Source organism: Hypanus sabinus, chromosome 10 (genome assembly GCF_030144855.1).
Source record: "Hypanus sabinus isolate sHypSab1 chromosome 10, sHypSab1.hap1, whole genome shotgun sequence".
In the NCBI taxonomy this organism is placed as follows: domain Eukaryota; kingdom Metazoa; phylum Chordata; class Chondrichthyes; order Myliobatiformes; family Dasyatidae; genus Hypanus; species Hypanus sabinus.
Genome location: NC_082715.1, coordinates 11,042,571 through 11,066,308, shown reverse-complemented (window position 1 = coordinate 11,066,308; position 23,738 = coordinate 11,042,571). Strand labels below are relative to the sequence as shown.

The 23,738-nt window shown below is 46.2% G+C and overlaps 1 protein-coding gene across 1 annotated transcript in view; it reads right to left on the bottom strand.

The window, feature by feature from the left end:
• The window catches only part of esco2 (establishment of sister chromatid cohesion N-acetyltransferase 2), a 43,609-nt gene extending 19,993 nt beyond the window's left edge, over positions 1 to 23,616 (bottom strand). Inside the window, exons 1-5 of the mRNA XM_059981406.1 lie at positions 23,579 to 23,616; positions 10,558 to 10,638; positions 10,403 to 10,468; positions 2,122 to 2,954; positions 1,065 to 1,137 (exon numbers count right to left, since the gene is read on the bottom strand). Of these exons, the coding sequence (XP_059837389.1) occupies positions 1,065 to 1,137; positions 2,122 to 2,954; positions 10,403 to 10,468; positions 10,558 to 10,561 (976 nt within the window). The 5' untranslated portion in view covers positions 10,562 to 10,638; positions 23,579 to 23,616. The remainder of the gene's footprint in view (positions 1 to 1,064; positions 1,138 to 2,121; positions 2,955 to 10,402; positions 10,469 to 10,557; positions 10,639 to 23,578) is intronic.
• Between the last annotated feature and the right edge of the window lie 122 nt (positions 23,617 to 23,738).

Here is a 23,738-nt window from a genome sequence, read left to right as displayed (position 1 = left end):
TCCAACCTTGTCTTAAATGTATTTACTGAGGTCGCCCCCTCTGCTTCATTCCAGATTCACCCCCCTCTGGGAAAAGCAGTTCTTCCTCAGCACTATCCTAAATCTACTCCCCCAAATCTGTGCCCTAGCTCTAGTCTCACCTACCAGTGGAAACAACTTTACTGCATCTATCTTATCTAATCCTTTCATAGTTTTATATGTTTCTATAAGATCTCCTCTCATTCTTCTGAATTTCCCAGGCGATTATCTCTCCTCATAGTCTAACACCTTCATCTCTGGAATCAACTTGGTGAACCTCCTCTGCACTGCCTCCAAAGCCTATATATCCTTCAAGTAAGGAGACCACAGCTGTACACAGTACTTTAGGTGCGGCCTCACCAATACCCTGCACAGATGTAGCATAACCTCCTTGCTCTTAAATTCAATCCCTCTAGTAATGAAGGCCTTCTTGATAGCCTGCTGCACCTGCAAACCAACCTTTTGTGATTCATGTGCAAACACTCCCAAGTCCCTCTGCATAGCAGCATGCTGCAGTTTTTTACCATTTAAATAATAATCTGCTTTTTCATTTTTCCTCCCAAAGAGGATAACCTCATATTTACCACCATTGCATTCCATCTGCCAGACCCTCGCCCACTCAACCTATCTATATCTCTGCACTCTCCGCATCTCTCGAGTGAGAAATGAAAAATCATACTTCACCCGACACCAAGGCAAGCATTATTGCAGAGCAACTTTTTGTCCCATTTTATAGTTATTGCTGAAAGCTAACACAAAGCACCACTGAAGCACAACAGCAAGTACGACACTATTACAGCTTGGGGGATTGGAGTTCAAATCTGGCACCATCTCTAAGGAGTTTGTTCATTCTTCCTAGGCCAGTTTCCTCTGACAGTCCATAGATGGATGTACTGGTTAGTAGGTTAATTGGTCATTGTAAATTGTCCTGTGATTATGCTAGTTAAGTAAGTGGGTTACTTGGCAGTGTGCCTCGCTGAGCCAGGACCTGTTCCTCACTGTATCGCTAAATAAACAAACATTTAACTCATGAACAAAGAAGTTACCTTCACTTTTTTCAATATTTCCATTCGGGGCTGTTGGCTCGTCCTTCTGCTCCAAAACACCAGAATTTTCACTCTTTTATTTCACGAGATAAAATAGAGGTAAATAAAGCAATTTTCATTTATAAAAATATGTACAGTACTTGAGCACTCTCAGGTGTAGAATTTATGATTTGATCAGGATATAAGGTGGTCAAAAGTGTATTGCAAGAATAAATTCAAATTCTAATATATTCCCATCGCTGTCTGTAAGAAGCTTGTACATTCTCCGTGACGGCGAGGGTTTCCTCCCACAGTTCAAGACACTCCAGTTGGCAGGTTAATTGGTCATTGTAAATTGTCCTGTGATTAGGCTAGGATTAAATCGGGGGATTGCTGGGTGGCTCGAACGTGTGGGAGGGTCTATTCCGCTCTGTATGTCAATAAATAAATAAATAATCGCTTCGACAGAACAGAAATGTTGGAAAGCTATGGTAATTAGCATCTGTCCAACTCAAGCATAACTTTTGGCTCATGAACTTGGAGCTGTCAGCTTTAATTTTACTCATTCTTATGTAATTATGACTCGATACAAGTAAAAAAAAAAATCACCTTTTCCAGCGCCACAGTAGAGCAATGGTTAGCACGATGCTATTACAGCTTGAGGTGCTCCAGAGTTCAATTCCACCTCCGTTCTATAACGAGTCTCTGCACATCTTCCCAGTGGAATGTGAGGGATTCCTCTGGGCGCTCCAGTTTTACTTCCACAGTCCAAAGATGCACTGTGTAGATTAACTGGTCTTTGTAAATTGCCCCGTGATCACAGTTAATCGGGTTTGTCAGGGGTTGCTGGTGCAGTGGGGCTAAAAGAGCCAGAAGAACCTACTCCGACCTTCATTGCTAAATAAATACAGAACACTGCCCAGTCAGCAAGCTGCTGTAACTGCACAAGAAAATCCCCTACGTGCCACACATCCCATCCTGAGCCACATAAGAATTGTAGGTAAAGACTTACTAAATACAGTACATATTTACAAAAGGCAAAATGATACAGAAAATGTAATCCCAAGCTCTGCCTTACTTTTGTTGTCGAATCATTCTGTTGCAGTGATTTTTCCATGGTTACCACAACTGGGCAACTGGATTGTTTCAATTCTATTTTCTGAAGTACCACACTCAACTCTGTAGTAGGCAAAGCTCTGAGTAAACTGGCAGGTAGCTGTGCAGATGTTTCAACTTCTCTTTGCTGATTTGGTTCAGTTTTCATTTTAGCAGTGTTGCTATTAACCTCATCATTCAATTTATTGCTGTAATTGCCCAGAGGAGGACCTTTCTGGTCGGACACTCGGGCGTTGCTTTTACTTTGTTGGATTCTGCAATCAGATGAAATTGATTTGTTGTCAGAGTCTGGAAGATTCTTTTTGAACAAACACTGAGTTTTTCTGCCGGTAGAAAAGAAAGCCGCTCCTTTCTGTATTTTAGCTTTTTGTTGTACCTTCAAACCATTTATTTTTGAATTAAAAGTCAGTGTTCTGGTCTTAGATCCATAAAACACACTTTCCTTCAGATGGGTTTGTTCTGAAGTGGCATCAGAATCATCTTTGTTTTTATTCGTCTGAGATTTCTTCAAATCAAATGGAATTTTAGAAATTGGAACCTTAGACATGCTTTGTTTTATTTTCAAGTGTTTCCTTGCTTGAGATTTTTTACTTTTTATTTCAGATTGTTGAGTTGTAGCGACAGACTTGGAAAGACTATTCTGACTGATCAATTTTCTTTCAAGGGGAATGAGATACAGCCGCTTTTCATTCTTGTAAAAAGTCTTTGGAGATACACCAGAATTACGCGCACTGTCCTTTCCATTGGAAATCAATTCCCGGGAATCATCTTGTTGTTCATCAATAGACATCTGTACTGAAGCACAGTTTTCAAAATGATTTTCTTTATTATGACAATCATTTTGATAATTTAATAACTTTGATGAGGTTCTTAACTTAGGTGATGATATTTTTAATGAACAATCAACACCATCAAAATTAAGTGTTCTTTTTCTTGTCAGCATTCCTGTTACTGCAGAGTTGATGGGAGTATAATCGTGACTGTATAAATACAGATAAACATAAATTAGCATTTTACTGCAAATCTTTACAATGTTAAATTCAAGCAGTGATTTCACTTTACAATAAAACAATTTAGACCATAAGATATCGGTGTAGAATTAGGCCATTTTGGCCCATCAAGTCTGCTCCACCATCATGGCTAATCCATTTCCCCCCTCAGCCTCAGTTTCCTGCCTTCTCCCCGAATCCATTCATACCCTGACTAATCAAGAACCTACCTCTGCCTTAAATATACCCAATGACTTGAACTCTACAGCCACCAGTGGCAACAAATTCTACAGATTCACCATTCTTTGGCTAAAAAAATTCCTACTCATCTCTGTTCTAGATGGACGTCCCTCTATTTTGAGGCTGTGTCCTCTTGTCCAAGACTCCCCCACCATAGGGTACATCCTCTCCTGCATCTGCATCATTTACTTCCAGCAACAACTTAATCTATATAACAGCTGAACTGTAAGCAGTAATAGCTGAACTGTGCTGTACTGTTTTATGACCCATGAATAGTAGAGTCATAGAAAAGCCCAGCATAGAAACAGGCCCTTCTAGTCCATCTTGAACTATTTAAATCGTGCAAAATAAACTGTATTTGGATATCTCATCAGGAGAAACAACCAAATCGACTTAAAATGTTAAATGAATTTACACTTCTCCGTGTACATCTCTACATCACTGTGACGTAGCACTAATATACAATCTCCATTTTTTTGGCAAAAGTCTTACAGCCATCCAACTCATCTAACCTAGTAGTGTCTAGGTTAGTGTATTTGAATAAATCTTTCCAAGTCAAACTTAAAAAAAAATAGCTGAATATAAGGACCTAAAAAGCATCACATAAACAATCCAAGGTTTTCTCACCAATATCAATTTGTCATTACAAAAAGGATAACTACAGCACTTCCCAGAAATCAGTCAAGTTTATTATCATATGCTATGCACAAGTACAGGCATATATAGGAGCGATGAAAAACTTGCTTGCAGCTGTATCTGCACAAGCTGCAGCTGTACAATACATCACCGGCACATTTGCTGTCACCACTGGTAGCTTTTAAAGGAGGCTTTACTTCAAAAAGGCAACATTTATCATCAAAGATCGTCACTAACCAGGCCAGCTACCATCAAGCAGGACGCACAAAAGCTAAAGACTTAAACCCACAAACCCTCCAGGGACCAGAACAGTTATTCCCCTTCAACCAGTCAGTGCAACCTTGATACTGCAGTTTAGCAACACCACATTGATCACATTGCACCAAAACTATCTTTTTTTTGTTTTAATTTTGTTCTTGTAAAAAAATTGTGTTTAATTATTTTAATGAATCCTGCTTATATGATGCTGTGTCTGTGCAGTTTTTCATTGCACCTGTGCATACATGTACTTGTGTATTGAACTGACCTTATTTACTTATATCCTTCATATACATGAGGAGTAAACATCTTTAGGTTACATTTCTATCTAAATGTGCAATTTATAGTAATTTATAATAAATAGTATGTACAACAGGACTAGCAATATAGAATATTACCAGAATATTCTATAGAACAGAAATACTGTTGTACCAGCATGAATTCGTCAGTCTGATGGCCTGGTGGAAGAAACTGTCCCAGAGCCTGTTGGCCCTGGCACGTGATGATAAACTCAACCATGACTTTAATGGACGTTGTCTTGCGACAGAGCCTCCTGTAAATACGTGGGATGTGCCTCTAATGTATTTGGTGGAATCCACTATTACCTGCAGTTTCTTGCATTCAAATTGCATACCAGACTATGATCCAACCAGTCAGGATAATTTCAACAGTACAGCTGTGGAAGTTTATTAGTGTTCCCTTAACCTCCTTAACCTTCTCAGAAAGCAAAGATGCTGACACACCTCCTTTGAATAGAATAGATAAAACTGCCCTTTTCTAATAAATTTGAGCACATTTTTCAATCTTTTCTCAACAATTGGGTAGCAGAGTCATTGGAAATAATCCACACAAAATTAATAACAGATCAAACTCAATTTTATATTAGATTAGAATAAAGATGCTGAAAGATTTTACTTTTTTGGGAATGAGCAAGATCAATAAAGACACAGCAATTTCCATTTAGCCTATAACAGAAATACAGTACTGTGCAAATGTCCTTGAGACTTTAACACTTTTGCATAGCATTGTAGTAATTTTATGCATTGCTCTGTACTGCCGCAAAAAAAGTGATGACATATGTGAATGATAATAAAGCTTGTTACAAACAATATAGCTCCCATACATTCAATTTCATGCACTTCAAATTTTAACTTCACTGAAGAATTTCTTGTTGTGATGTGTTGCTTTTAAAGGGGGCTTGTGGCAACCCTCTTTCTACGCAGGTGAACTGGCTCGCAAAAAGGCACGCGCGTCGGCAGAGAGGCCAGACCCAAAATGGAGAAAGCCCGCATGCGGAAAGAGACTTTTGTAATGCACCTCTGACGTCATTTGCACCCAGAGAGGGCGGGAACGGAACTGTATAAAAGCCAGTGCCGTGAAGTTCAAATGAGCTAGTCTGGAGTGCAACTTACAGACTGCGTGTTGTTATTTCTAGCTCTGTGTGTAGCACATCGCTACATTGGTGACCCCAACGGTCCAAACAGGATTTGGACCAAAGATGATCGACTCTTCATCTGTTCACGCAGTTTCGCTAAAACTGCCAACTTTCTGGACACTGCGACCATGCGTGTGGTTTGACCAAGCAGAAGCCCAGTTCCAGATTCGGCAGATATCTTCTGATTCCACGCTTTACTATTACGTGGTGAGCTCCCTCGACCAGGAGACAGCCGCCCAGATTGAGGATTTCATACAGTCACCCCCGGAAGAAGGCAAATATGCAGCATTCAAAGCACTGCTCATAGGGACCTTTGGCCTCTCACAGCGTGAGCGAGGTGCCCGCTTGCTGCACCTGGACGGTTTGAGAGACAGGCTGCCGTCAGCATTAATGAACGAGATGCTGGCCCTGGTTGACGGACACAAGCCCTGCCTGATGTTTGAGCAGGCGTTCCTAGAGCAACTGCCCGAGGACATACATCTGCTACTGGCCAACGCAGATTACAGTGACCCCAGGAAGGTGGTGGCCCGGGCAGATGTGATGCGGAAAGCCAAGAGGGAGAGTGGGGCGTCCATCGGACAGATTACCAAGCCACGCGCCCAACAGCAGGCCAGACCAGACCTGGCAACGGAGCACAGACCCTCCTGGGGGTGGACTTCTTGCGAGCTCACAGCCTGCTGGTCAACTTGCAAGGGAAAAGACTGGTCCTTGCCAAGACTTTCCAGACGCTCTCCCTGGGTGAAGCCAAGTTGCCGGCCACACACCTGAACTCCATCGCACTGTCTGACAACAAATTCACCAGAACCCTGGTGGACTTTCCATCGGTTCTGGCACTGAAGTTCATGGCAGCCATGCCCAGACATGGAGTACAGCACCACATTCTGGCCCAGGGACCACCCCTCCACGCCTGCGCACGAAGTCTCCCCACAGACAAGCTCCACCTGGCAAAGGAGGAATTCAGGATCATACAGTGGTCCAACAGCCCATGGGCCTCCTCCCTGCACATGGTGCCCAAAGCAGCCAGGGGCTGGAGACCATGCGGCGACTACTGCAGACTGAACAAGGCTACAACTCCAGACCGTTACCCTGTGCCGCACATACAGGACTTTGCAGCAAACCTGCACGGGGCAAGAATCTTTTCCAAAGTAGACCTCGTCTGGGGATACCATCAAATCCCAGTACACACTGAAGACATCCCCAAAACAGTACTCATCACCCCATTCAGCCTGTTTGAATTCCTCTGAATGCCGTTTGGCCTGAAGAATGCCGCACAGACGTTCCAGCGGCTAATGGATGCGGTGGGATGCGACCTGGACTTTGCGTTTGGATATCTATTTGGACAATGTCCTCATAGCCAGCAGTAGTCATCAGGAGCATCTGTCCCACCTCTGCCAGCTCTACGCCCGCCTGAGTGAATTCGGCCTCACGATCAACCTGGCCAAATGCCAGTTCGGACTCGGCACCATCGACTTCCTGGGCCACAGGATTACCAAAGACGGGGCAACACCTCTGCCTGCCAAGGTAGATGCGATCCGCCACTTCGCCTTGCCCAACACAGTCAAAGGTCTGCAGGAGATCGTTGGTATGGTGAACTTCTACCACCGTTTCCTCCCCTCAGCAGCCCGTATCATGCGCCCTTTGTTCACCCTGATGTCAGGTAAAGGCAAGGACATTACTTGGGACGAAGAGGCTGCAGCCGCTTTCGTTAAAGCCAAGGAAGCCTTGGCAGACGCCGCGATGATGATGAGAAACTGATTGGAAACGGACGTTCCAACCGCCCTCACAGTGGACGCATCCAAAACAGCTGCAGGTGGGGTGCTGGTAACCCCTGGCATTCTTCAGCAAGCAAGGTCACCCGAAGTACAGTTCCTTCGACCAGGAGCTGTTGGCACAATATCTGGCAATCCGGCATTTCAGGTACTTCTTAGAAGGCAGGCCGTTCACCACATTCACGAAGGTGTCCGATCCCTGGTCGGCCCGCCAGCAGCGACAACTGTCCTACATCTCCAAGTACACGACGGACATCCAGCATGTCTCGGGAAAGGACAATGTTGTGGCAGATGCACTCTCCAGATCAGCTGTCCAGGCCCTGTCCCAGGGGGTGGACTACGCAGCATTGGCCGAGGTGCAACAGGCAGACGATGAGATGCCCAGCTACAGGACCGCAGTCTCGGGTTTGCAGCTGCAAGACTTCCTCGTAGGCCCAGATGAGTGGACCCTCCTGTGCAACATGGCTACTGGCCAACCTCGTCCCATTGTCCCAGCAGCAGCGAGTTTTCAACTCTATACACGGCTTGGCGCACCCATCTAACTGTCCGGATGGTCTCCAGCAAGTTCGTGTAGAACGGACTTCGCAAACAGGTCAGAGAATGGGCCAAAACGTGCGCAAAGTGCCAAACAGCCAAGGTGCAGAGGCACACCAAAGCCTCACCTCAGCAGTTCGAACTCACCCACCGGAGGTTCGACCACATTCATGTGGATATCGTGGGGCTCCTGCCAGTGTCGCGAGGAGCGTGGTAACTCCTAACTATGACAGACCAGTTCACGAGATGGCCAGAGGCGGTCCCATTCACCGACACCACCACTGATTCCTGTGCCCGACCGCTGATTGTAACCTGGGTAGCACGCTTCAGGATACTGGCCCACATTACCTCCGACAGAGGTGCCCAGTTCACCTCCAGCCTGTGGTAGGCTGTGTTCAGCCTGTTGGGAACACAGCTACACCACAAACTACCTACCACCCACAGTCGAACGGACTAGTGGAATGCTTCCACCGTCACTTGAAGTCAGCTCACATGGCCCACATGAAAGGGCCTAACTGGATGGACAAGCTTCCCTGGGTCCTGCTTGGAATCTGCACAGTATCCAAAGAGGATCTGCACATCTCGTCGGCCGAGCTGGTGTATGGCGCGCCCCTGGTCGTCTCAGGGGAGTTCATACCAGCCCCAAGTGGGCAAGAGGAAGAACCCGCAGCAGTCCTGGACAGACTACATGAAAGGCTCAGCAACCTGGCCCCCATATTGACTTCACAGCACGGACTGACCCCGACCCATGTACCCAAAGACCTGCAGAGCTTAAGTTTGTATTTGTACGAAGGAGTGCACACCAGGCACCGCTACAGCAGCTGTACGAGGGGCAGTTCAAGGTGATCGGAAACAATGGGTCCATTGGGGGGAAAGAGGAGGTTTTCACGGTGGACCAACTCAAACCGGCTCACATGGACTTGGCACAGCTGGCCAAGGTTCAGGCACCACGGCGCAGAGGCAGACCGCCCAGACAGAGACTGATCCAGACTGTGGACATTGCGGGGTGTATCGTCTGTCCTGGTAGCGGGGGGGTAATGTGGCAACCCACTTTCTACGCAGGTGAACTGGCTCACAAAATGGCGCATGCGTCGGCAGAGAGATCAGCCCCAAAATGGCGCTGGGCCTTCTTCTTCACCAGCAAGGGGAGAAAGCCCGCGCACGGGAAGAGACTTTTGTAATGCACCTCTGATGTCATTTCTGCCCAGAGAGGGCGGGAACGGAACTGTGTAAAAGCCGGTGCCGCGAAGTTTGAATAAACTAGTCTGGAGTGCAACTTACAGACTACGTGTCGTTATTTCTAGCTCTGTGTGTAGCACATCACTAAAGGCTCATAATCACAAATTCTATGATTATTCAGCTTTCTCTTCATTAGGCAATCAGGTAAAAATGTGACCACATTAGCCTGAACTGCTTCACTGCAGTGATAGAAAAAAAGCCAAGGAAGCACTGGGAAAATGACAGAGATATATCAGTGGCCACTTTATTAGGTACACCTACTCATTAATGCAAATATCTAATCAGCCAATCAAGTGACAGCAAATTAATGCATACAGACAATGTCAAGAGATTCAGTTGTCTCTGAAATTACTTTGACTGTTGGTGCCAGATGGGACCGTTTGAGTATCTCAAAAGCTGCTGATCTCTTGGGATTTTCATGCAGTCTCTCGAGTTTAGAGAGTGATGAAAAAAACAACAGAATGTGAGCAACAGTTCTGAAAACAAAAATGCCTTATTAACGAGAGAGGTCAGAGCAGAATGGACAGACTGGTTCAAGCTGACAGGATGGTGACAATAACTCATAACCATGCCTTACAACCGTGGTGTGCAGAAGAGCTTCTGTGAATGTTCATTGAAACTTGAAGTCGGTCTATAGTAACGGAAGACCACAAACATCCAGAAAGACATTCAGAGAGCACTTTATTAGGTACCTCCTGAACCCAAGAGTGGCCTCTGAATGTATACAAGGACAACTTCAGAACTGTAAACTATTTCTACATGGAGTAAAAAAAAAAGCAGTCTTTGTTTTTTATTGAAATGTACAAAAGCAGACTTTGAAAAATAGAGTACGCTGAATTTTTCCAGATGTGGAAAGGAGCAAAACTAAAGGTAATAATGTTTGATGGTTACTAATAAATTAAACAAAGCAACTGATCAGAGGGTATTGATGACATTGTATCCAGAAAACAACATGAGGAGAGTCCAATGTCAGGTTAAATAACTGAGAAAAATGATAGAAGTACATTTATGGATATTATTAGATAATATTGATAAAATAAAAGGATAAGAGGTGAGGCTTGAATAGCTCTCACCTCTTGAAATGCTAATTTCTTTCTTTGCAGAATATTCAATGTAAAATTAAACTTAAAAAACACAGCTTACCCATCATCTGTAAAAGAACTAGATTTCTTCTTTTTTGGTGTGAGTTGAGACATTTTTCTCTTGAAACTGCAAAAAAAAAATTAAAACCAAAGATTGCATTGCTGCTTACTTACATAATGAGAAACAGTGAAGATAACTTTATTATGTACACTAACCCATCCAGTGCCACTGCGTACCATCTATATTGTAATGTTAACAAGTCTTTGTTGGCCACTTTTATTTCCAGTTAAATATACCTGTTAGAGAAAAATATATAAAAAGTCAATAATTTGCATAATCACTTGACAAGGTACAAAAATTGCCAAACCAGAGAGTAATTACAACAGGTGTGAAAAAAATTACAAAGGGCATTAAAAAAAAAATTAATATATAAATCGGTCGCAGTTCCATGGCGTAAAAGTGGCCAATGCAACTCCCTTGAAAGGAACCAAAGATGACATAGAGAAAGATTGGGGGGGAGGGGAAGGGAGAGAACTGGTTGAATCATGGGGGGGGGGGGGGGGGTGTCTTTCTTGGCTGCAAAATGTCAGTTGCTTACTTTTTCCCCATGGACGTTGCCTGGCCTGCTAAGTACCTCCAGCATCTTGAGTATGTTGCTTTGGATTTCCAGCACCTGCAGATTTTCTCGTGTTTGTGGTTGAATCATTGATTTTCATTAGTATTTGCAATAGGGTACATGCTGGGAAAATTAATATTAAATACTATTAATAGCAGTAATACTATTATTACTACTACTCATTAATATTAATACTATGGGTCTCAGATTGTAAAATTATGGTAATAAAGGAACTAATGCTGACCGAATGACAAATCTCAAGGACTGGATGGATTTAGTCACAGGGTTTTATGGGAGGTATCTAGGAAAATGCATCATGCTCTACCCGTAACTTTGAAAGATCTCAATTCACTTAAAACATAGAACAGTACAGCACAATACAGGTACATGTGTCGACCATCTTATGCAGACCTTTTAATAAACTTCAAGATCAAACTCACCCTTCCCTTTAATAGAGTCCTCCATTTTTCTTTCACCCATGTCTATTTGTCTCTCAAGCATCCCTAATGTATCTGCCTCTACCACCACACCTGGCAACACATTTCACACACACACCTCTCTGTAAAAAAACCTACCTCAGACATCCCTTCTATCACCTTGAACATCATCCATTTCCACCCTGAGAGAGTCTCTGGTTGTCCACTCTCTCTATGCCTCATCTTATACACCCCTGTAGATACCTCTTATCCAAAGTGAAATGTCATAGCTTGCTCAACCTATCCTCTTAAGATATGCTTTCCCTCCATGCAGCATAGTAAATCTCCTCTGTACCCTGTAAAGCTTCCACATCATACCTATAATGTGACCAGAACTGAACACAATACTCTAAATGTGACCTAACGAGTTTTACAGACTTGTAATATTACCTCTGACTCTTAAACTCTATCTCCCAACTAATGAAGGCCAAACATCACACACCTTAACCACCCTATTAACTTGCGCAGCAACTTTGAGGGTCTGTGGACATGGACGCCTAGATCCTCCTTTCCTCCACACTGCAGAGAATCCTTCCATTAAGCCTGTATTCTGCCTTCGAGTTTGACCTTCAAAAGTGGACCACTTCACACTTTTCCCAATTGAACTCCATCTGCCACTTCATAGTCCAGTTCTGCATCCTATTGATGACCCGTTGAAACCTACAACAGCCTTCTACACTATCCATAACTCCTCCAACCTTTGCTAACTTACTAGCCCACCCTTCCAATTCATTCATAAAAATCACAAACAGCTGAGGTCCCAGCACAGATCCCTGTTGAAAGCCACTGGTTACTGACCTCCAACTGGAATAAGCTGCCTCAAGTAGTGTATTCACCAGAAACACCATTGTTTCAGCTGATCATACAAAGGAGCTTGGCTCTATAAACAGTAAGCCAAGCCTGGCAAATCCTTAAATTTGCAAGATGAACAATTAAATGACAGTGATGGTAAAAACATTTAGAAGGGTCAAATTACAGTTTTGTCAAAAGGCCAAAAGCTCTCAGGTGAAGGTCTGGGCAAAGAATAATTCTTTTTAGAAATTATGAATGCAGATTTTGAAAGTCATGGGGGAAGGAAGTTAAAGGACAAGGAAATCAATAACAGAAAACTTCCAAATGGTATCAAATCAAACACTAGAAAACCTGCAGATGCTGGAAATCCAAACACACACAAAATGCTGGAGGAACTGAGTAAGGTAGGCATTCAGGTCCACAGATAATGTCCAATCCGCTGAGTTCCTCTAGCATTTTGAGCGGTTTGCAAATTGTATCAGAAGTTGGACTTTATAGACAAGCTCAGAAATAGACTCAGAAAATGATGAAATTATCAGCCAGCCACGCAACATCAGTCGAATGAAAAAAAACAAGTTTTAACTCGCAGCTTTTGGGGAAGGGGTGAGATGGATGGGAGTAGGGAAAAATAGGAACCTCTCTGATGCTGGGGTTACCAGAGTGATTGCATTCCTTGCAGAGCTGTCCTGTTAATAAACTGGGATGTTTATGCAAAAGTGGTAGGAAATCAACATGAGGCCAGGATAAGTTTGGTATTCAGCGCAGAGGGTAACAGAAGAGATCAAAGCTCATTTCATGACAAAGTTACCCACAAATTTAATAAACGTGTTATGTATGTAATATTTGAGATATATATTTGATTAAGCATTGTTTGTTTAAATAAATAATTATGGGTTATAATACAAAAACATGGGAATTGCATACATCATCATGCTACCACCTGATACGCACGCCTCACTTAAAGTGAGTTCAGATTTTGGACTCCCGGGTTGATGCACCATCAATAACTCACACTGAGACGTAGGCGAGATATCGGCTTTTATTGACTGGAAGAAGGAACCAGGAGTGAGTGTCTATCATACAAGGTCCTGGAGACTGAGGCCGATCTTCAGGCCGCAGGTCTCCTTTATACAGGGGTCTGTGGGAGGAGCCACAGGAGCAGTCAGCAGGGGCGTGTCCCGACAGGCACATAGTTCACCACATTCACCCCCCCTTCGTTTGAAAAAGTCCTCATGTAGCGAAGGTTCTTACAAGTCAAGCCGATCAGGCGGTCGAATCTGTCGCTGCGATCTACGTAGCACCGGCTGTGACCGCATAGGTGCCGGCAACATTGGCGATTGCACAGGGGACGGGGGTTGCGCGTGTCCTTGCCCACTAGGCGCCGGTGATCCCTCATGCATGTGCGAGGCGCCTGGTATAAATGCGTACGAAACGCCCGGTATACAAGTGTCGTGAGGAGTCTGTGTAGGGCCTGGTGAGTACGGTGTCACCTCTGGTGCAGGGTTCACAGTTACCGGAGAGCCTTCAGGGTAGTGGTCTGCTGCACCTGCGGGTGCCAGGTCGCGGATGGAGACCGTGTCCTCCCGCCCATCAGGTAAGACCACGTAAGCATACTGGGGGTTCGCATGTAGAAGGTGAACCCTCTCCACCAGCGGGGAGTATTTATTGCTCCTCACATGTTTCCGGAGCAGCACTGGCCCCGGGGACGTCAGCCAAACTGGTAGGGTGGTCCCAGTGACAGACTTCCTGGGAAAAGAGAATAGGCGTTCGTGAGGGGTGGCATTGGTGGACGTACATAACAGAGAGCGGATAGAGTGCAGTGCCTCAGGGAGGACCTCCTGCCATCGAGAGACCGGCAACCCTTTGGACTTAAGGGCTAAAAGTGTGGCCTTCCACACTGTGGCATTCTCCCGCTCTACCTGGCCATTACCCCGGGGATTATAACTCGTGGTCCGACTGGTAGCAATGCCCCTAGCTAGCAAGTACTGGCGCAGCTCCTCACTCATAAAGGAGGACCCTCTATCACTGTGGATATAGCAGGGATACCCGAACAGAGTGAAGAGCTGGCGCAGGGCTTTTATGACGGACGTGGCAGTGGTGTCGGGGCAGGGGATGGCAAAGGGGAACCGTGAGAACTCGTCAATAACACTGAGAAAATAGACATTGCGGTCAGTGGAGGGAAGGGGGCCCTTAAAGTCAACACTCAGGCGTTCAAAAGGGCGGGTGGCCTTGACAAGTTGTGCCGTGTCAGGACAGTAGAAGTGCGGTTTGCACTCGGCACAAATTTGGCAGTCCCTGGTCATCGTCCTGATGTCCTCCAGGGAGTACGGCAGGTTCCGAGCTTTCACAAAATGGTAAAATCTGGTGACCCCCGGATGGCAAAGTTGTGCATGAAGGGCGTACAGCTGGTCGAGCTGTGTGCTAGCACATGTTCCCCGGGATAGGGCATCAGGGGGCTCATTGAGTCTGCCAGGCCGGTACAGGATATCATAGGTGTAGGTGGAGAGTTCTATCCTCCACCGCAAAATCTTATCATTTTTGATCTTGCCCCGCTGTTGGTTGCTGAACAGGAACGCAACCGAGCGCTGGTCGGTCAGCACAGTGAATCTTTTGCCAGCAAGATAGTGCCTCCAGTGCCTAACAGCCTCCACTATGGCCTGGGCTTCTTTCTCCACCGCGGAGTGCCGAATTTCAGAGCCTTGGAGGGTGCGAGAAAAGAATGCTACTGGTCTGCCTTCCTGATTAAGGGTAGCAGCCAGAGCGAAATCGGAGGCATCACACTCCACTTGGAAGGGAGCGGTCTCGTCCACTGCATGCATCGTAGCTTTGGCAATGTCCGCTTTAATGCAGTTGAAGGCCGCGCAGGCCTCAGCAGAGAGGGGAAACGAGGTAGACTTGACCAGGGGGCGAGCCTTGTCTGCGTAATGGGGGACCCATTGGGCGTAATAGGAAAAAAACCCCAGGCACCGTCTGAGGGCCTTGAGAGTGGTGGGAAGAGGGAGCTCTAACAGGGGGCGCATACGTTCGGGATCAGGCCCAATAACCCCGTTTTCCACGACATACCCAAGTATAGCAAGGCGGGTGGTACCAAAAACACACTTGTCCCTGTTATAAGTAAGGTTCAGAGCTGCGGCCACTTGGAGAAACCGTTGGAGGTTGGCGTCGTGATCTGGCCTGTCATGACCACAGATGGTGATGTTATCCAGATAGGGAAATGTGGCCTGCAGTTGGTACTGGTCCACCATCCGGTCCATTTCCCTCTGGAAGACAGAGACACCATTCGTGACACCGAAAGGGACGCGCAGGAAGTGATAGAGCCGGCCGCCCGCCTCGAAGGCGGTGTAGGGGCGGTCCTCTGGGCAGATGGGGAGCTGGTGATAAGCGGATTTCAGATCTATTGTCGAGTACACCTTATACTGAGCAATCTGGTTGACCATATCCGCGATGCGGGGTAGGGGGTATGCGTCAAGCTGCGTAAACCTATTGATGGTTTGACTATAGTCCACCACCATCCTATTTTTCTGCCCAGTCCGAACAACAACCACCTGGGCCCTCCAAGGGCTTGTGCTCGGCTCAATGATCCCCTCCCTGAGCAGCCGCTGCACCTCCGACTGAATGAAGGCCCGGTCCCCCGCGCTGTACCTCCTGCTTTTGGTTGCCACAGGTTTACAGTCGGGGGTCAGGTTGGCGAACAGCGGTGGGGGAGGGATCTTGAGAGTGGAGAGGCTGCAAGTGTCGGTAGCGCAGCTGTTGGCCTGGTTCTGGATGGGATGTGTGTGTCCGTGTGTGTGTGTGGTCAGTAGCGGGGTATGTGAAGAAGTCCCACAAAACTGAGGATTCCTGACAGTGAGTGGTGGGAGGGGCCCGTCGTATACCATAGTCACACTTTCGAGATGGCTCTGGAAGTCCAGCCCCAATAGCACAGGTGCACACAGATTAGGCATGACCAGCAGTTCAAAGTCCCGATATACTGTGCCTTGCACCACCAAAGTCGCTACACAACCCGCCCGGATGTCTGCGGACTGCGACCCAGAGGCCAAATGGAACCTCCGACTGACCGGCCGCGTTGCAAGTCCGCAGCGTTGCACTGTGTCCGGGTGAATAAAACTCCCAGTGCTGCCCGTGTCAAACAGGCATCCAGTCCAATGCCCCTCCACCTGGATGTCCATCATGGATCTTGCAAGCTGGTGTGGGGCGCTTTGGTCGAGGGTCACAGTGGCCAGAGTTGGATCGCCGTCGGGGTACCCGGTCAGCATCGGAGGGTCGGGGGCGGGGCATGCTGATGCCGACAAAGATGGCCGCTCACATCCGGGGTACCCGGTCAGCATCCGAGGATCGGGGGCGGGGCGTGCTGACGTCGACAAAGATGGCCGCCCACATCCCGGCATGCAAGATGGCGGCCCCCACGTTTCACCCGCAGCGCTGCACTCCGCTCGAGGTTGAGACTTACAGACCTTGGCGAAGTGGCCCCGCTTTCCGCAGCTGGAGCAGGTCGCTTCTCGCGCTGGACAGCGTTGTCGAGGATGTTTCTTTTGGCCACAGAAATAACAAAGCACGAGTTTCTTACGGGCCACAGCCGTGGTCTGGGTCGGGGAGCTCGTGGAATCGCGACTGGCGGCGGCGTTGGCGAATTCGCTCCCGGGAGCCGGCGGTGGCGGGGTCTGAGGCGTCCACGAAACCGGCGGGGAATCGCGCGACTGGACAGCGTCGGCGTTATGCCGCGCAGCTTCTAGAGCGTTGGCCTTCTCTATCGCCGAGCTTAAGGTAAGATCCGAGTTCTCCAGCAGCCGCTGGCGCATGTACACTGACCTCAGTCCCGTCACAAAGGCGTCTCGCACCAGCAGCTCCGCATGCTGTTCTGCCGTGAGCGTCTTGCAGTCACAAGCTCGGACGAGTGTCTGTAGTGCTCGGAGAAACTCAGCGCACGATTCGCCAGGCCGCTGTTGCCGGGTAGCTAAGCGATGTCTTGCGTAGACGGTGTTCACCGGCCGCAGGTACTGTCGTTTGAGGGCGTCCAGTGCCCCTTCGTAGGTCGGCAGGTCCCGGATAAAGGAGTAAACTTTGGAGGAGACCCTCGAGAGTAGGATTCTGTGCATAACGGCGGGTTCAGTCGCACGAAGCTCCGCCAAGTACGATTGGAAGCATGCAAGCCAGTGTTCAAAAGCGAGAGCTGCGTCAGGGTCTTGAGGGTCCAAATCCAACCGGTCCGGACGCAAAACGGGTTCCATGTTTTAAAACTTCCAGTCAATAAAATTGATGCACCATCAATAACTCACACTGAGACGTAGGCGAGATATCGGCTTTTATTGACTGGAAGAAGGAACCAGGAGTGAGTGTCTATCATACAAGGTCCTGGAGACTGAGGCCGATCTTCAGGCCGCAGGTCTCCTTTATACAGGGGCCTGTGGGAGGAGCCACAGGAGCAGTCAGCAGGGGCGTGTCCCGACAGGCACATAGTTCACCACACGGGTCTTCCTTGTAATTGATTTAATGTTTTGAAGTTACAAAACATAATGATGCTAATGAACAAGAAAGTTGAAATTAATAAAAGAAATATTCAAAACAACTCAGTTCAGGCAGCACATGTTGAAACAGAAATGAAATCAAGCATTCAGGTCTGGAACCATCTGCAGATGCTGTTTAGTCTGACTATTTTACATTGAATTCTAGATTTTCATCGACAGTATGCTAAACGATCGAGCAATGGATCGTCATCATCGTTAGGTCACATCTGGAATTTCCAGTTGGCGGACGATTTCCCTCCACACCGCTCTGTCCCAACACTTGTCCACAACATCCCTAGTCTTGTCCAGCTTGGTCCAATCCTTGATGTTATCCATTGAAGGCATTGTTCTTTGCCTTCCTCTTCCTTTCTTTCCCTCCACCTTTCCATGTAGCAAGTCCAACAAGATGTTATCTCTCTGCTTAACGTGTCCATAATAAGCAACTTTTAACTTCATAATCTTCTCCAGCAATGACCGTGGTCTATCAACTTCTTACAAAACCCTCTCATCTGAAACCTTCTCCACCCAGCAGATCTTCAACATTCGTCAACAGCACCACATTTCAACAGGATTAATTCGTTTCACGTCATCTTTTTCAGGGTCTAGGTTTCTGATCCATACCTCAGCACTGACCATACGTAACACTTGAGGAAGCGGATTCTACTTTGGATGTCTACCTTCCGATTGCATAGTAGATCTTTTAGCTTTGTGACCTGGGTCTTAACCATACCTATCCTCCTTCTGATCTCAGCTTCACATCTCCTGTCATCTGTCAGACAACTGTCAAGATATTCAAACTTTCACACCTGTTCAATGTCTTGTCCATTCACTTGTAACGATACCATCATGAATGAGTCTTTAATGTTTTGTTTTGCCATCGATTTTGTTTTCTTAGGGTTGATTTTAAGTCCATAGTCAAGGCTTTTCTCATTCACTTTATTCAGCATAATTTGCAGTTTGCATAAGCTGTCAACTAACAACGCAGTGGCATTTGCATACCTGATGTTATCCACCTTCCGGCCTGACTAGTTATCTCTTTAAACTCACTCGGCAGAAGGCAAAGGTAAACCACTGCGGTAACCTGCCAAGTACATGATTTCCCAATATGTCAGTCTCAATAAAGGATCAAAACAACGACGTTAATGGAGCCACAAATAACAGTAGTGGAGTCACATCCTGCAACGGTAGGAATGACGCTACCAGGGTCATCATCAAGCGAAAACCTCATGTCAGGATAGAACCATTGAACACCACAGCACAAAAAACATGCCATCCAGCCCTTCTAGTCTGTGCCAAAACTTTATTCCACTAGTCCCTTTGACCTGCACCCAGTCCATAACCCTCTAGACCTCTCCCATCCATGTATCTATCCAATTTATTCTTAAAATTTAAGTGAGCCCGCATTTACATCAGATGGCAGCTCGTTTCACACTCCCACCACTCTCTGAGTGAAGAAGTTCCCCCAAACCTTTCCCCTTTCACCCTAAAGCCATGTCCTCTCGTACTTATCTCTCCTAATCTAAGTGGAAAGAGCCTACTCACATTTACTCTGTCTATACCTCATAATTTTGTAAACCTTTATCAAATACCCCCTCATTCTTCTAAGCACCAAGGAATAAAGTCCTAACCTCTTCAATCTTTCCCTGTAACTCAACTCCTGAAGACCCGGCAACATCCTAGTAAATCTTCTCTGTACCTTTTTAATCTTACTGATATCCTTCCTATAGTTAGGTGACCAGAACTGCATACAATACTCTAAATTTGGCCTCACCAATGTCTTATACAACCTCACCATAACATCCCAACTCCTATACCCAATACAGTCGGCCCTCCTTATCCGTGGATTCAACAAACCGCGGATCGGGAAAACCTGGAGGTTCTCTTTTCAACACTCGTTGCTTGAGCACATACAGACTATTTTTTCTTGTCATTATTCCCTAAACAATATGGTATAACTATTTACATAGAATTTACATTGTATTAGGTATTATAAATAATCTAGAAATGACTTAAAAGTACAGGCAGTCCCCGCGTTATGAATGAGTTCCGTTCCTGAGTCCATCTTGAAGTCGGAACAGGTACATCCGGTATTATTTACCGTCAGTTAGTCAAACGTTATTCTTAGTATTAGTGTATATTTTACCTTTCTATGCACATAAAACACTTAAGAAACATACATATTTCAATAATTTAACCACTGCGTTGCTTAGTAATAATTGTAGCTTTCATCGGGGCAGGGCCTTTCACATGCTCCATTAAAATTGTTCCGATCGTTGACTGACTGTAGCCTAACGCTTTTCCAATGACCGATAGCGTTTCACCTCTTTCCGATCGCTTTATTACTTCCACCTTATTTGCAATCACAATCGTGATTACTTTCGTGAACAGAAATGCTGTGGATTCAGAGTTGCGCCAGGTCCTAATGTCCACCACACGGAAGCATGTTAAATAAAGTCCGGGGTTCCACTGGGTCCTAAAGTCCACCGCACTGAGACGTTAAATAAGGGACTTGAGCATCTGCGAATTTTGGTATCCGCGGGAAGTCCTGGCACCAATACCTCGCCAATAAGGAGGGACGACTGTACTTTGATTTATGAATGCCAGGATGCCAAAAGCCTTCTTTACAACCCTGTCTACCTGCGACACCACTTTCAGGGAATTATGTATCTGAACTCCCAGATCCCTTTGTTCCTCTGCACTCTTCAGTGCCCTACCATTTACTCTGTATGTCCTACCTTGATTTGGCCTTCCAAAATGCGACACCTCACACTTGTCTGCATTAAATTCCATCTGCCATTTTTCCGGTTGGTCCAGATCCCTCTGCAAGCTTTGAAAATCTTCCTCGCTGTCCACAATACTTCCAATCTTAGTGTCATCAGCAAACTTGCTGATCCAATTTATCACATTATCATCTAGATCATTGATATAGACAACAAACAATGGTCCCAGCACAGATCCCTGAGGCACACAGCCAGTCACAGGCCTACATAGCTACTGTACGTGGAATATTAGATCTCGTCTAATACCAGGTACACTACAAAATGTGGTTATGGAAATGAAAAGACTAAAGATAAACATACTGGGACTACGTGAAACGAGATGGACAGAGTGGGGATGGCTCAAAAGGGATAATGGATACCAACTGATATATTGAGGAGGAAGTGAACATAAGCACGGAGTTGGAATCTTGGTAGACAAGGAAACAGCGAGAACTATCAAAGGCAGTTTATCTATTAACGAAAAAGTGATGATGATTAAAATCTTGGCTAAACCATTTGACATTAACGTCACACAGGTCTATATGCCAACCACGGACTATGACGATGACGTATCAGTATTAGAGTCGAACAAAGGGAACTATGGAGCTATGAGGGAGGAGCTGGCCAAAGTTCAATGGAACAATACCCTAGCAGGGAAGACAGTGGAACAACAATGGCAGGTATTTCTGGGAATAATGCAGAAGGTCCAGGATCGGCTCATTCCAAAGAGGAAGAAAGATCCTAAGGGGAGTAAAGGGCGGCCGTGGCTGATGAAGGAAGTAAAGGGCAGTATAAAAATAAAAGTGAAGTATAACATAGCAAAGATGAGCGGGAAACCAGAGGACTGGGAAGCTCTTAAAGAGCAACAGAAGATAACAAAAAAGGCAATACGCCAAGAAAAAATTAGGTACGAAGGTAAACTAGCCAAGAATATAAAGGAAGATAGTAAAAGCATCTTTAGGAATAGTAAAGTAATAAAATAGTTAAGACCAAAATTGGACCATTGAAGACAGAAACAGGTGAATTTATTATGGGGAACAAGGAAATGGCAGATGAGTTGAACAAGTACTTTGGATCTGTCTTCCCTAGGGAACACACAAACAATCCCCCAGATGTAATAGTGGCCAGAGGAACTAGGGTAAAGGATGAATTGAAGGAAATTTATATTAGGCAAGAAATGGTGTTGGATAGACTGTTGAGTCTGAAGGCTGATAAGTCCCCGGGACCTGATGGTCTGCATCCCAGGGTACTTAAAGAGGTGGCTCTAGAAATCATGGACGCATTGGTAATCATTTTCCAATGTTCTATAGATTCAGGAATAGTTCCTGCTGATTGGAGGGTGGCTAATGTTGTCCCACTTTTCAAGAAAGGAGGGAGAGAGAAAACAGGGAATTATAGACCGGTTAGCCTGACGTCAGTGGTGGGAAAGATGCTGGAGTCAATTATAAAAGATGAAATTACAACACATTTGGATAGCAGCAGAAGGATCAGTCCGAGTCAGCATGGATTTATGAAGGGAAAATCATGCTTGACTAATCTTCTGGAGTTTTTTGAGGATGTAACTATGAAAATGGACAAGGGAGAGCCAGTGGATGTAGTGTACCTGGACTTCCAGAAAGCTTTTGATAAAGTCCCACATAGGAGATTAGTGGGCAAAATTAGGGCACATGGTATTGGGGGCAGAGTACTGACATGGATTGAAAATTGGCTGGCTGACAGGAAACAAAGAGTAGCGATTAACGGGTCCCTTTCGGAATGGCAGGCTGTGACCAGTGGGGTACTGCAAGGTTCGGTGCTGGGACTGCAGCTGTTTACGATATACATTAATGATTTAGATGAAGGGATTAAAAGTAACATTAGCAAATTTGCTGACGACACAAAGTTGGGTGGCAGTGTGAAATGTCAGGAAGATGTTTGAGAATGCAGGGTGACTTGGACAGATTGGGTGAGTGGGCAAATGTATGGCAGATGCAGTTTAATGTGGATGAATATGAGGTTATCCACTTTGGTGGCAAGAACAGGAAGACAGATTACTATCTAAATGGAGTCAAGTTAGGAAAAGGGGAAGCACAACCAGATCTAGGTGTTCTTGTACATCAGTCAATGAAAGCAAGCATGCAGGTACAGCAGGCAGTGAAGAAAGCTAATGGCATGCTGGCTTTTATAACAAGAGGAACTGAGTATAGGAGTAAAGAGGTCCTTCTGCAGCTGTACAGGGCCCTGGTGAGACCCCACCTGGAATATTGTGTGCAGTTTTGGTCTCCAAATTTGAGGAAGGACATTCTTGCTATTGAGGGAGTGCAGCGCAGGTTCACAAGGTTAATTCCCGGAATGGCGGGACTGTCATATGTTGAAAGATTGGAGCGACTGGGCTTGTATACACTGGAATTTAGAAGGATGAGAGGGGATCTGATTGAAACATATAAGATCATTAAGGGATTGGACACGCTGGAGGCAGGAAGCATGATCCCGCTGATGGGTGAGTCCAGAACTAGAGGCCACAGTTTAAGAATAAGGGGTAGGCCATTTAGAACAGAGATGCGGAAAAACTTTTTCACCCAGAGTGGTGGATACGTGGAATGCTCTGCCCTAGAAAGCAGTGGAGGCCGTCTCTGGATGCATACAAGAGAGTTAGATAGAGCTCTTATAGATAGCGGGGTCAAGGGATATGGAGAGAGGGCAGAAACGGGGTACTGATTGTGTATGATCAGCCATGATCGCAGTGAATGGCGGTGCTGGCTAGAAGGGCAGAATGGCCTACTCCTGCACCCATTGTTTATTGTCTATAAAATGCTGGTGGAATGCAGGCCAGGCAGCATCTATAGGAAGTACAGTCGACGTTTCGGGCCGAAACCCTTCAGCAGGACATAATGGATCTAATAGATGGGAATTGTCGGGTACGGGAATCGTGAGGAGGAGGGTTCCCGGTCACCACCTCCCTCTGTCCGGGCATCTCCCATCCAATAACCTCATCTACAGAGCTTCTCTCTCTCCCCGGGCTCCCGGAGCCTCTCACCCACCCTCGGCTCCTGCTGCCCCTGGGGTCTTTTCGCCCCCGGCCCCAACACACCGGGCCCCCGCTTACTCACCGCTTCAAACCGCGCCCCGGCCCGGCTCCGAATTCGCGCGTTCGAGTTGCGCGCCTTCTGCATCGGTCTGCCTCCGGGCCTTGCTAATTGGACGCGCCTGGCGGCTCTCCCTCACCAATTGGTCTACCGACGAGTCAGTCAGAAGCCAGGATCCCGCCCC